This window comes from Manis pentadactyla, chromosome 10, assembly GCF_030020395.1.
Source record: "Manis pentadactyla isolate mManPen7 chromosome 10, mManPen7.hap1, whole genome shotgun sequence".
Lineage (NCBI taxonomy): Eukaryota > Metazoa > Chordata > Mammalia > Pholidota > Manidae > Manis > Manis pentadactyla.
Window position 1 is genome coordinate 63,465,229 of NC_080028.1, and position 13,240 is coordinate 63,478,468.

Consider the following 13,240-nt stretch of genomic DNA (forward strand, 5'->3'; position numbering starts at 1 on the left):
AGCCTTATTTCTGAAAGTTAAAAGGCAAAATGGTTCAAAATATGAAATAATAAAATTATACTTTAGAGAAAATAAGTTCCAAACTAAAAATAATTATTTCAAATAAGAATTTATCCAACAGACAAGAAGCAAACCTTCATTACCAAATAGATGGTACACAGATACACTATGATGATTAATTCACATCTCCACGGTTCAATATTTAGAGATTGTATTTAATTTTTACATTGAAGAAACAGTCCTCTATCTAGAAAAGCATCAGCAGAAGTATGTTAATTATCAACAAAATTAAGTCCATCCACACATTCTTCCAGAATTGTGGTCTTGATCCCATATTTCTGATGAAGTTTTACAAAATCTTATTTTGTATAATCTACAACAGCCCTACAAATCTTACAATGAAGTTATAGTACCATTATAAGGGTATTGAGATAGACACTAATGTAGCCAAAACTGAAGACTTTAAAAACTAAAAGAATCTTTCTTCAAGATGGTACAACTGAAGTTGCAAAGCTAGGATTTAAACTAAGCCTTACACTTGAAGCCTACTTTTTTTCCTAAAACCATCTGTCAGTGTTCCAAACATCCTAATCTGATTGCCCAAGAGGGCCTAATGATTAAAGAACAGGCAACTTATTCAACAAATAAAGAAATTGCTAATCAAGTACCCCTAGACAAAGTAAATAGAAGGCAACCACCAAATTTTGAACTAGGTCAGTTCTGCTATAAGGTTTTGTTTGGAAATACAAATTTGTTGTAATAGATTATTTATTAGAAAATGACTTAAGCATATACAAATTTCATGTTTGCTTACATGCAAATCTGTCTTTGAAACTGCACCCAGGTGATCTAAACCATGCATGAATACACAAATCCCACACACTTTGATCTGCCAACTACTTCAGTTTGCTATGTATGGTATGAAGCCACACCCATCCACACCTGTTGTTACAATTTACTGTTTTCAGATAACCTTTCTGGTTCCACTTCATAGTAACTCAAAAGCTGCAAATCTTCCACTTCCACAAGCACTTCCACTTCCACAAGGTCTTTTTCAAGGTAAAGTGATACTTTTACTGTAGTATTTCAAGCATTTCTTTTACCCATTTAACATGTAAATTTGTCCTACCATTGTTCTTAGGTTCCTATCCTTTTTCATGTGCCACTGAAAAAGTTGGGAGTGTTGTTTCCCTAATGCCATTTTGCCCATAAGCCCCATGGTTTTTATTGTGCAATTTTGCAGGGTAGTGATTTTTAGGAATGCATGTCATGTTACAGCAAAATTGATCTTACTTCAAAGAATCTTAGGAACAGTAATACCTATTAGACAAAAAAAAAAGGAAAAAATAAAGACATGAACAGACTTCCAATAATAAACATAGAAAGCACTAACTTTTCTTCTACATGAGAAACCTGTAAGTGCCTTTAGGTCATGAGAAATCTATTAGTTGATGAGGATTTCTCTTATCTAAAAAGGTGGCAGCACCTCCCACTAAGGTAGCAGAGAGGCAAGTATCCATTAAGCCAGCAGGTACCTCGAGAATACAATGCTACCTTAAAAACAAGCACAAACCATAAATTTCAGTCTATAAATTTAACTTTACATAAAGATTATAAAAGCAAGTTATGGATTAACTGGCCATGTTTTACAGGCACTGTCCTACCACTGTCATGGGTCTCTACAATGAAATTATTTCTAGTCTTACTCAATACAAAGTAAAAACTGGTCTTGGGCAGTCATGAAATATTTTTAAACTTATTACCTGGAATTCTAAACTGAGCTAGAGACGGTCATCCGGATATAGGATGTTCCACCCCAGGAGAATGGGACGTTGAGGAAGGACATCAACAGTTAGAAAGTTATAAAGGAAAATTAATTTTCAAACAAAATAAACAAAAGGAAAATCAGAAAGTTAGAAGAAATTCCAGATGCGTCTATCACAGAAACCCCAAAATTCCAAGATTAGCAAGAAAAACATAATAGACTATGGTACATGTGTCTACGCCCTACAGAATATTCTCAACACTGGGGCCGAACTGATTCTTTGTGAATATAAAGCAAATTACGCTAGCCCTTTGCCAAGCCCTCCATTTCACTCAGAATAAAACCTAAAATTCTTGTAAGGATCTACATGATCTGTCCCAACCCATTACCTCTAACCTCTTCTCCCCCTTACACCTCCCCCTCACTCTCTCTTCTTTAGTGGCACAGGCCTCCCTCTTATGCCAGGGCACCCTCTTTTGCTAAGGCAAAAGGGTACCCAAATATGCCAGGCACCCTTTTGCCTTAGGGTCATTACTCTAGTTTGGTGACTCAAACTTTAGCAGGTATTAGAATTAACAGAAGGGCTTGCAGATATAGATCGCTGGGCCCCATTTCCAAAATTTCCCCTAGCAGATGTGGGCTAGGGCCTGAGAATTTGCATTTCTATCAAATTCCCAGGTAATGCTGGTCTAAGGACCACAGTTAAAAAAAAATCATTGCTCCACCTCTTGATTCTCTTAGCCTAGAAACCTCCTCCAGATACTCATTTAGCTACTCCCTCACTGTCTTCAGAGCCTCTTTAAATCTCACCTTCACATTCAGGTCTCTTTTGATCACTCAATACTGTAACTCACACCCACTATCCCCATCCTACTAACCATGCTATAGTTCTTCTCTTTCCATAACGCTTACTTACTCTTCATATTTACTATCTCTCCTGCTAAAATGCAAGGCCATGAAGGTAAAAATGTCTACTTTGTTCACTGATGCATTTCCAAGAGCCTGGAATAAAGTACTAACTAATTTTTGAATAAATGGAAAATTAATGAAAATAAAAAATGAAGTTTGCAATTAGGTCAAAATAACCTTTTTACAAGTAGTTCCAGAATTCTGGTAGGGGGAGAAAAGCAGACTGCACTGGGTTGAGAGGGAATAAGAAGTAAAGTGAAGAAAGTCAGTGCAGACTAGCCTTTCCAGAAGTCTGGTTGAAAAGACAGAAGTTAAGGGAGAATGCAGAATGGGGAGAAAGGAGTGTTTAAATTTGGGGATGAAAAACTCAAATATGTTTAAAATAATCGTTTAAGAGAAAGTGGTTAAAGATGAGTAATAATAAACAATTGATGGAGCAATGTCCCAGAGAAGGTGGGAGAATTTACAGCCACAAATACAGGTTAAAACAAAGTGGCCATAAACAAAGAGAGGGTCACCAGTTCCTCAGAGTGGAAGAACAGAAGTGAAAACATATTTGCATATAAGTTCATGGTCCGAAAGTGAAAAGCTGGAAGCTGACTGAGACCACGTAAAATAGGAGGCAAATTCACAGGCTGAAGATAGGAATAAAAGTTGAGTAAAGGCCTGGAAAGAAAAAAAGGTCTAGAAGAATTGTTGAGATAAATGGAAAAAAAGCCGACAACTTAAAGTTTGATGGCAGAGCTGAGAGTCTTGCTTAATGGGGATTAGGGGGAAATGAATGATGGATATGTGGATATGTAGAAACACTAATCAATATAATTTATTGTCTGAGGTAAATTTTACTTTTTTGGTTTTCCTCCAGTCCCTCTGCTGCCAGTTATTTTTCAAAACCAGGCATCTGATCACATCATTTTCCTTTTTAAAAATATTTGATATTTTTCCTAAAATCCAGATGAGGATATTTGATCATTCCTATGTGTTACTGCAGGCTTTCATACATAACTTTCATTATACTCTATGATGGTTATTTGTGCGTCTTTTCTATCCCACTGTTATACTCCTCCAAACTGCCCGTCTGGAATCATGGTGCTAAATTGAAGAGCGAAAAACATGTACCTCAGAATGTGTAACCAAAGTCAGTCACCATTCAGGTTTGCAACCAAATTTATACCATTTATATTATCATCAATCATATCTGACCTTGAAAACTTCAAATATTAAGCAGTCCCAGAGCACAAGTCTACTCAGGTGTCTGGCAGTGGCAAAAGTAGATCCTCTCTGGGGTATCCACCTTTGTCCCAGTCTTCAAACAATTTAAAGGAAGGTGAGCACCTCACTCAAAACAAAAAAAACCCCACTAAATATCTAAGAAAAATAAGTACCAAAAAATGAGAACAAGTACAGATGACAAACATCGGAAATGTGACTCACAAAACCTCTGATATTGGAAATTAGCAGGCAAAGTACCGAAATAAAAACAAACGTATGGTTAATATGTTTATAAACTTGAAAAAATAAGCAGAGGGAAGAAAACTAAAAAGAACAACTAAAATGATTTGAAAAACAAACTAAAATAAAACACTAAAAACTCTAACTGAAATTTAAAACTCAATAGATGGGCTAAAGACCAACCAGACAGTTAACAAGGGAGAATAAGTGAACTGAAAGATACATACAGCAGAGGAAATTTTGCAGAATGTAGCACAGAATTACAAAGTGATGGATTAAGAGAAATGGAAGATAAAGTGAAATGATTCAATACAGCATATATCTATATAGAGTTCCAGAATATAAAGGGACAATATTTTAAGTGATAATGACAATTTTTCACAATCAATATAAAAAAGCAGCACAACAAAACCCAAGCTGAATTAAATAAAAAGAAATCTATAATCAACAAATCTAGTTAACCTACAGAATATCAAATAAAGAAAAGAGAGTACTTTCTATTAAAACTATTATTTTACTGACTTTCTATTAAAACTATAAAGACTGACACCTGATTTCACAAAATTAACAACAGAAGTCAGAAAACATCTTAATATGTTGAAGATATAATTAACCAGTCTTGAATTCTAAACCTAGGAAAACTATCTTTAAAAGATGGCAAAAAAAAAAAAGTTTTACATTCAGCAGACACAGGGGGAAATTCCAAAAAAACGCAAGCATAGGTAATTCCAGACAAAGAAGGAAGAGTGAACCAAAAAAAGTATTAATTATATGGGCAAAACTAGGCAAATATTGATCCTTGTATCAGAGAGAGGATAAAGACCTTGATTAACTTTAAATATTTATAAGAATTCCTGTTACAATTCCTACAGAAACCAATATAAGACCAGAAACTTAGTATCTAACTTCCAAACTAAAAAAGAAAAAAAATTGTATGAAAAAAAAATAATCGAGCAGCAAGAAAAAGGAACAAATGCAAATAAACCCAAATATTGGTAATCATGAAAAAATGTGAATGGACTGTATGTTCTACTTTAAAGAGAAAGATTGTCTTTACCACTAAATTACAAATTAAACTCAGCTCTACACTATGGATGTGACATTTGAGACATGAATAAAAAGACTGAAAGGATGGAAAATGATATACAAAGCCTATACACTTATCAAGAGAAAGATGGTGTAGCTATTAATACGACAGTCTTTTAGGGAAAAACATTACTGGAGATAAAGAGGACCATTACATAATAATGATAATATCAATTCCCCAGCCTCAAAAGAAAGCAAAAAAAAAAAAAAAAAAATTAATGTAAAATACATTAAAAGTTAAAACCACAAATCCACCACCACAGTGGCAGATTTTAACCAGCCTCTCAGTAACTGACAGATTAAACAGATTTAAAAATGGAGAAAGACTTAATAAAATTAATTAATTAAAATAAAAAATAGATAAAAATGGAGAAAGATGTAAATATAAAAAGGTTTATCTAAATCCATACATTCCTTTCAAATACACACAGGCCAGTTATAAAAATCAATCACATACTAGACAATAAAGCAAGTCTCTACAATATTTCAAAAGATTGGTATCATTTAGATATTATTCTCTGACAATATGATTGACTTAGACATCAGCATCAAAATATACAGCTAGAAAACCTTTATGTTTGGAAGTTAAGAAACACTTTCAAATGGGCTAAAGGTCAAAGAAAAATAAAAATTAGAAGATATTTAGAAATGAATGCAAAAAATTTACATATTACAAACAGATGCAACTAAAGCAGAAATCCATAGCCCAAAATGATCTCAATAGTAGAGACACGAAAAAACTAATCAGTTTTTGAAGCTATGGACTTATTTCTGGGGAAATTTTTTCAAAGGTGGGCAATACAACTTACAAATGCTACATATAATAAAAAAGGTGAGATTCTTACGAATAACTTTTTATAAACTTTACAACTTTCAGGAAATAGGCACATTACTAGAAAACTGCCTTAACCAAAAGTAGAAAACATGAACAGTCAGTAGTTTAAAACCTTCACAGAAAAAATTCCATCCAGGTTCAGACACCTTTACCAGCAAGATCTACCAAATATCTCCATAACGATTCCAATCTTAAACTACTCCAGAGAAAAAGAGGAAACGACTCTCCAACTCATTTTGAACATCATAACCTTATATTAAAACTAAAACTATGAACCCTGGTGAAAAATTCTAAACAAAATACTAGCAAACCTTCATTCATGAAGGTTTTATAATTCCCCAAAACTGGAAGAACCCAACTGTCTCGTAAGTGAAAAATGGGTAAGCAACGGCAGTACAGCCATACAGTGGAGTATGCGGCCAAAAAAAAAAAAAAAGGAGAAACTACTGATACATACAACTACATGGTTTAATCTCAAATACACTATATTAAGTTAAAGAAGCTAGAATCAAAAGGCAATGTACTCTATGATTCTGCTTATATGACATTCTGGAAAAGGCAAAACTAGAGATAGAAAACAGATCAGTGGTTACACCCCAGTGTGACCTAAGGATTGAGGGAAGGCAGACTACAAAAAGGGAGTCGGCAGGAGTTAATGAATGGAACTGTTCCTTAATTGTAGTGACTGGCAGTGGTTACCCAACTGCCTGCATTTATCAAAAGAACTATACACTAAAAAGGATAAATATTATTGTATATAAATTACACCTTCCTAAAAAAAGGGGAAAAAACATTAACAAACCAAACCTGTGATATATAAAAATGATATATCATGAACTGGCCGGGTTTATTCCAAGCATACAAGGTGATTTAACACTACAAAATAAAGGAGAAAAATTAGATGTTCTCAATAATGAAAAAAAAGATGATTAACTTCAACATCCTTTCATGATAAAGATCTCAAACAAACAATAGAAGAAAAAATACCAAGAAATTCCTTTACAATAAAGGGTACCTACAAAAAACTTAACATGTTTAAAGGTAAATGTCAAAAGCATACCCTTTAGGTTAGGGAACAAAAGTGCCCACTATTGTCACTTATGTTAAAAAGTATACTGTTAGTCCTGATCAGCATGTAAGGCCAAAAAAGATTATAACTTGTTATTATTCAGTAATATGACTGTCTATGTAGAAAGTGCAAAACGAATTCACAAATACTAAAATCATTTCAGTGATGCCCACTACCAAAATAATTAGTTACCCCTTTAGAGAAAAAGAATCCTATTACTAATTGAAATTTTTAATTCCATTACCTTGACTAGATTCAGTAGTGCCAGATTTCACAGAAAGCTGTTTTGTTCCATCTTTAACTTTTTTCAACCGGTTCTTATCTCCTGGTAAAGTCAATTTTTGCCTAAGTGGTTTTAATTCAAATGCCTTAAAAGTTTTGACCTGTGTTTTCTCCTCAGGAGCTACTTCTTTATTTGTGTCTTTTGTAATACTGACATTATCAGTGCTTGCTTGGTCCTCAAAGTTCAATGTTTTAGGATCTTCCTGCACATTTTCTTCTTTGCTACTCAAAGCTAATTTTTCATCTTTATTGATGCACTCTAGTTCCAACTGTATTTGTTTATACTTCAAAAGTAAATCTTCAAAAGTTTCTTCACCACAGTTTTCACTTTTTGATGAATAATTTTTTCTTGATGGAGATCTTCCAAAACTTTTGGCTGAACGGCATATTAAGGAAACCAATCTCCAAAAATTTTCCAGTTAATTTAACAAAAACACATTGTTATAAATTGTCTCCCTTTTTGTTTTTCAAGAAAGATGAATTGCTATTTTTAAATTACTAAATTCCATTTAATATATGTGCTAATACCCACTTTCATTATGTGCCCCTATTTCAAATTTAACGAGTATCCAAATAAACAGTCCACTTACAAAATCACTAGTATCAGTTATTACCCATAGTATCCACAGGTATACCATGTAGCTGGGTTATAGCATCCTTCCTTCTGTAGATATCAGGAAAGCCCATAATGAGCTAGAGGTTAAAGATTCCTTTCTGAAGAAAGAGGGGAGAAACTGAATGGTTTGTCACAGATGTGGATAATTTGTATTACAGATAATTAGGAGGTAATATTTCTTCTTTTTAATTAGTTTCTTCTCATGTCTCAAATTTTAAAAAATAGAGATAAAAATGAACAATGACAATAGCTAAGATTAATTTATTAAATAGGAAACATTTCCTTAAAAACCTAATATATAGCAATCTCAGCTCATCAACATACTAATATCTAATATATGCACAAGACAATTAAGGCAGTTATGTAAAAAAATAAAATTTTACTAGAATTCAAAATGCATCTTCTAAACTAATTTTCCCCTAAAAATAAAGATATCTACACCAATTTATTTTTCTTCCATAACATAGTGATACACAGAACATAACTTCTTCCTTGGAAATGGCTACAGTGTCTGAAACTAAAGTTTTTATTCAAAATAATTCATACATATGAAAATTGTTACACCTCATTTCTATAAGCCTAGAAATTAGCATGAGAAAAGTTAAGTATTTTAGGTGGTTTTAATACATGTTATTTACAGGTCATTTAAATTGGCTAAGATGTAACATTACAGCTCCCTAAACATGGTTCTTCTGTTTAACAACTTACAAGAAAAGCAACCTGTGAAAGATTTTCCCCAATGAGCAATGCAAGAATAGTGATCACAACCAAGTATTTGAGAAACTAAATTAGCATCCCAAATTAAAATCTTAACAGTTCTGCAGCATAACTGTTCTAATAAATCTTTGGTTTTCTGATCTCTCCTCTTGAAAGAGTACTTGTTTCTTATTATCTGTCTTTTCAACCACGTGGAATCTGGCTTCTGCTGGCTGAGCTTATCCACGTTTTCAAACCTTATTTTCCCTGACCTCCCTGCAGCACTGGACACTATGAGCCACTTCTCTCTTGGCTTCCATAAATCCACTCTCTCATTTCCCTACTGTCCCCACCCGGGCACCCCCAGCTTAAGTTTTCATCCTCCTTTCTCTCCAATTCCTACAATAACAGTGCTCTCCTATGAGCTCTACTTAGCCTCTTTCTCTCCAATAGAAGAGAAGTAAGGCCTGGTGATAAGACATTTGGGTTTCTATCTTCCACAAGCCACGCTCCCAAATTGCTCCTAGACTAACCTTTCTAAAATACAAATATGATCAGATCTCTTACGTTTAAATCTCAGAATCCAAAATCCTTATAATAGTACATAAAGCCTTTATGAATTGACCTGTACTTCCTTTCCAATCTCACCTTTCCCCTGTTCATCACAATTTATGCATAGCTTTGAGTCTAGGTTTTGTTGTCCCTCAAAGAGACCCAATTCAAATTTCACCTCCTATGTGAAGCCAGAGAATTACTTGCTCCCCACCCCACCATTATGTACTCTTTATACACAATTTCTATAATTATCTGCATTTACATCTCACTTTTCAGTGGAGCCACCTAGAGGAACAATCATAGTGATTAAAAAAATAAGACTGCGGGCCTTGGAAACACCTGGAAGGGAAATGATTCAATACACAAGAAATAACTGAAGGACAGAAAAATAAGAACAATTGAGTTATGATTTTAACTAATTGTCTTCAATGTAAATGAAATCTCCTACTTCTATTTATACAGAACAGCTAGGATGAAAAAAACACTTAATTTTAAGCTGGTCCAGATACAACTTGTATCTGAAACCTGGTTTTAAAAAATAACTGCTATTCAACCTTTACAAGTGCAAGTGAAAATAGAATGACTTTCTATGGAAGAGAGATACTGGCCTAATTATGTCAGCTCTCATCAGATATGAAAGTTTAACACAGTAGTCATCCAAGAGATACATATGCTTAGATTGATTAACAAAGTGTCTATCACTAAGACAAATTTAAAATGAATGAAAATGAAAATACAGCAATAGGATCTGGTTTCTTCTATTTCTTCAAAGTTGCATCTAGCATACATTAATCATTACAAAGAAGTTAAAAAAAAAAAAACACCACCTATTCTCATCCTACTTCACTTCTAAATTATGGAAATGAGCCACAGTATAACCCTTATTCTTTCTTATCGAAATATTGATTAAAATCATTATTATAATTACACAGTGGAAATATGAATTTAACTGAGTACAACCTTGGTAATAAAAGAATTTGAATAAATAAAATTTTTATGACAAATTTTGTTTGCTCACATTATACAAGTGACTGGAAACTGTTTTCCTTCACAAATTCTTATAAAGAATACCACCTCTAGGATGGATTAATGATACTTCATGAGGAAAACTATGAGCAGAGGGATCAAAACAAGCAACCTTTGCTTAAGTGCAGCATCTGTGAAAAGAAAAACAGCAGAACAGCTCATTTCTGATTAAGTTGTTACAGAAATCAGACTGGATATTTTCCTGTACTTTTTTCACAAGTTCATATGCCTATTTATTAATAAAGACATTTAAATTTAACAATAAAGAGATATGGCAGAAATCTAACTGGCATTAAATAAACAAAAAGAAGGCAAAGGCAGGAGACAGGGATGCCCACCCACTCATCACCCCTTCTCTAATATACAATTAAGAAAAAACTCTGAGCTCCCATAGTACTTTCTACACACTTCAATTTGGACTTTCTACGTTAAACTGTAATACTTCTTTACATTTGTCTCTCCAACATAAACTACAAGTTTCACCTTCTATATTCTTACAAAATTTAGATATATGTGCTGAATAACCTGCTTTTAGATTAAGAATAACTAACAAATCCTTAGTTAAAAATCATTTTGGGCAGAGGTTTTCTAACCTGATTGAAAGAACATACTCTTGTCTTTTCAAACATTAAATATCTACATGATTTTCTCTCAAGCAATCCTGACATTCCTAATCCAATTTGTGGTTGCAGAAATAAGTTTTTTCAGGGCATAACAGCAGAGGCTGCTACTTACCTAAACTTACATTTCTTGCTCCCTTCATATGCTGGCATCTGGGAAAGACCATTTGGCCCTCAGTATTATGTAAGAACAGTGTTGAGTGCCTTCACTGTGTAAGTTTCTTGAAGTTATCATGCAATTAGAACAGTTCCGTGAACCATGATAAAACTGCAAACCTTCAGATGGTTTAGTTCAGTATAAATCCAGAGTAAGCTCAGGAATGTTAAAGACAACTAAGAATGAGATTAGAGGGAACAAAAAAAAAAGTATTTTGCTTCTTCTCAACCTCTCGCTAATCTCCACATCCCAAGGTATAAAAATGCTGTTAAGTTTTTAAGTTTATCTTTCTCTCTCTGGCCTACATTTGTCAGCACCAAGTTATAAAATGTCCAAAAAATGACCATAAAAAATAAACAAGTTGAGGAGGTAGTTTTCCAAAAAGATACATGAATTTAAAAGCTCTGAATCAACAGAGTTGGTGAAAACCCGGGGTCTTTTTTCTCCCCCACTTTAAAAGGCAGCAATATGTAAGAGTAAATCAAGAGAGGTAAACAACCACAAAAACGATAGGATTATGCAGAATTAAACTTAACAATTTTCAATGTCCAAGTGCAATATAATAGAAGCAACAGTATCCCCCACACTGTGTATGATTTTTCTTTTCTCCCTCTAATAATCTAAGCCAACTTCACATAAAAACAAAGTTCCTGGACCAGCAAAAAAAAAAAAAATGCTAATGAAACATGGGTTTCTGATGTACTTTCATAAATCTTATTTTTAGACTTAGATTCCACCAGCTTGGCCCCAGTCCATAACACGTTAATCTTAAAAAGCAGTACGTTCAATAAAGCAACCTTAAAAACCAACACTATAGCACGACCCACGGAGAATACCAAAGAACAACTTACTTTAAGCATATTGACACAGTGACAAGTAAGCGGTTCTGATGGTTCTGAGAAGTTAGTCATCTCACAGACCGTGTAATGCCGCGAAAGGGAACTTAAGTAGTGACACACCCAAGGCAGGGCGCCACGTTAAGGATACAACTCTTCCGAGGCGGAGAGGGCTCTCGCCAGCTCTGACTGCTGCCGAATCCGGATCCCGCTCCGCCTCCCAGAGGTCTGCCCCCCGGCTTGCCTCCTCGTTCACCCCCTCCTCGCCCCCGACTCCAGCGACTCCCACCCCGGTAAGGCCTGCTTCGAAAGCGGAAACGGTCCAAGGCGATGTGGCTCCTCTCCCAGAAGGACGGCCGGGGACTGCTTTCGGACAGCGAGCTCGAAGGCATCCGCACCGAGGGCGGGTGAGACCGGAACGGCTCTTTGGGTCGGTAGCTGCTGTGTCCCCTGAGGTGGCCCCGCTCCGACGTGTACCGTGGGCGTGAGAAATTCCTCATCTGCTGTTGAGAAGAGGTGGACGACGAGGAGCCTCCGCCCGCGCCAGCCCCGCCGCCGCGGGCGGAGTGAGGAGGCCGCCGCCGCGGGTACTGTAACAGCCCGCCGCCGCTGCTGCTGCTGCTGCTGCGGCTCCGTCCCCGGCTGTTGTTGTCGTCGTCGCTAATTTCCCCGTCTTCCAGCTCCCCTTCTTCCTTGGGCGACAGGCCGCTGGAGGCCGGGGCCGAAGGATCTGCGGTCGCCATCCCGGGAGCAGCGCCGTCCACACCGCCTCAGCCCTCCGTCCGGGGATCTGCCCGACAACTGCCCTGCTCCTCGGTTCCCTTCGTTACTAACGGGCCTTACCCCACACCTAGCGGGCTCTGCTCCCCAACTTCCCGGCACCCTAGCTCTTTCTCGCCGGACCGTCGCAACCCAGTTCCCTTCCCTGGCGCCCCCTTGCTCCTCCGCGATCGAGGTTCTTCCGCCTCGCGAGAAAGGGGCTCTGGAAGAGGCTCCGTCCGTGACGTCACTTCCTTGGGGAACGCAGGAAACAAGGCTCCCAGTTCACGCGATAAAAATTAGGACAACGGAATTCTCAGTTTGATTTACGAGTGAGACCCACACGTCTCTTAGCTGTCGAGTCTGTCCCTTCGGTGTGTGGCTCACCCCGATACCAGACTCTGCGCTGGGGTATCTGAGTGCGTGGCAGGGTGGGCCGGTCTCCTCAGTCTCGGCCTCCAGTCAGTTTCTTAGTGGGATGAGGGTGGGAGTGGGGAGAAACCCTCTGATGGCGTGGACCGCTGCTGAAGGGATGCAGTAGGCCCGCTCCCTTTTCGGGGCCGAGGAGGGGGCCAGG

The 13,240-nt window shown here is 36.6% G+C and overlaps 1 protein-coding gene across 1 annotated transcript in view; it reads right to left on the minus strand.

Annotated features, from left to right (window-relative positions):
* ZFC3H1 (zinc finger C3H1-type containing) overlaps window positions 1-12,828 on the minus strand; it is a 46,289-nt gene extending 33,461 nt beyond the window's left edge. The window contains exons 1-2 of the mRNA XM_036917625.2: window positions 12,056-12,828; window positions 7,361-7,774 (exon numbers count right to left, since the gene is read on the minus strand). Of these exons, the coding sequence (XP_036773520.2) occupies window positions 7,361-7,774; window positions 12,056-12,647 (1,006 nt within the window). The 5' untranslated portion in view covers window positions 12,648-12,828. The remainder of the gene's footprint in view (window positions 1-7,360; window positions 7,775-12,055) is intronic.
* Window positions 12,829-13,240: the final 412 nt, after the last annotated feature.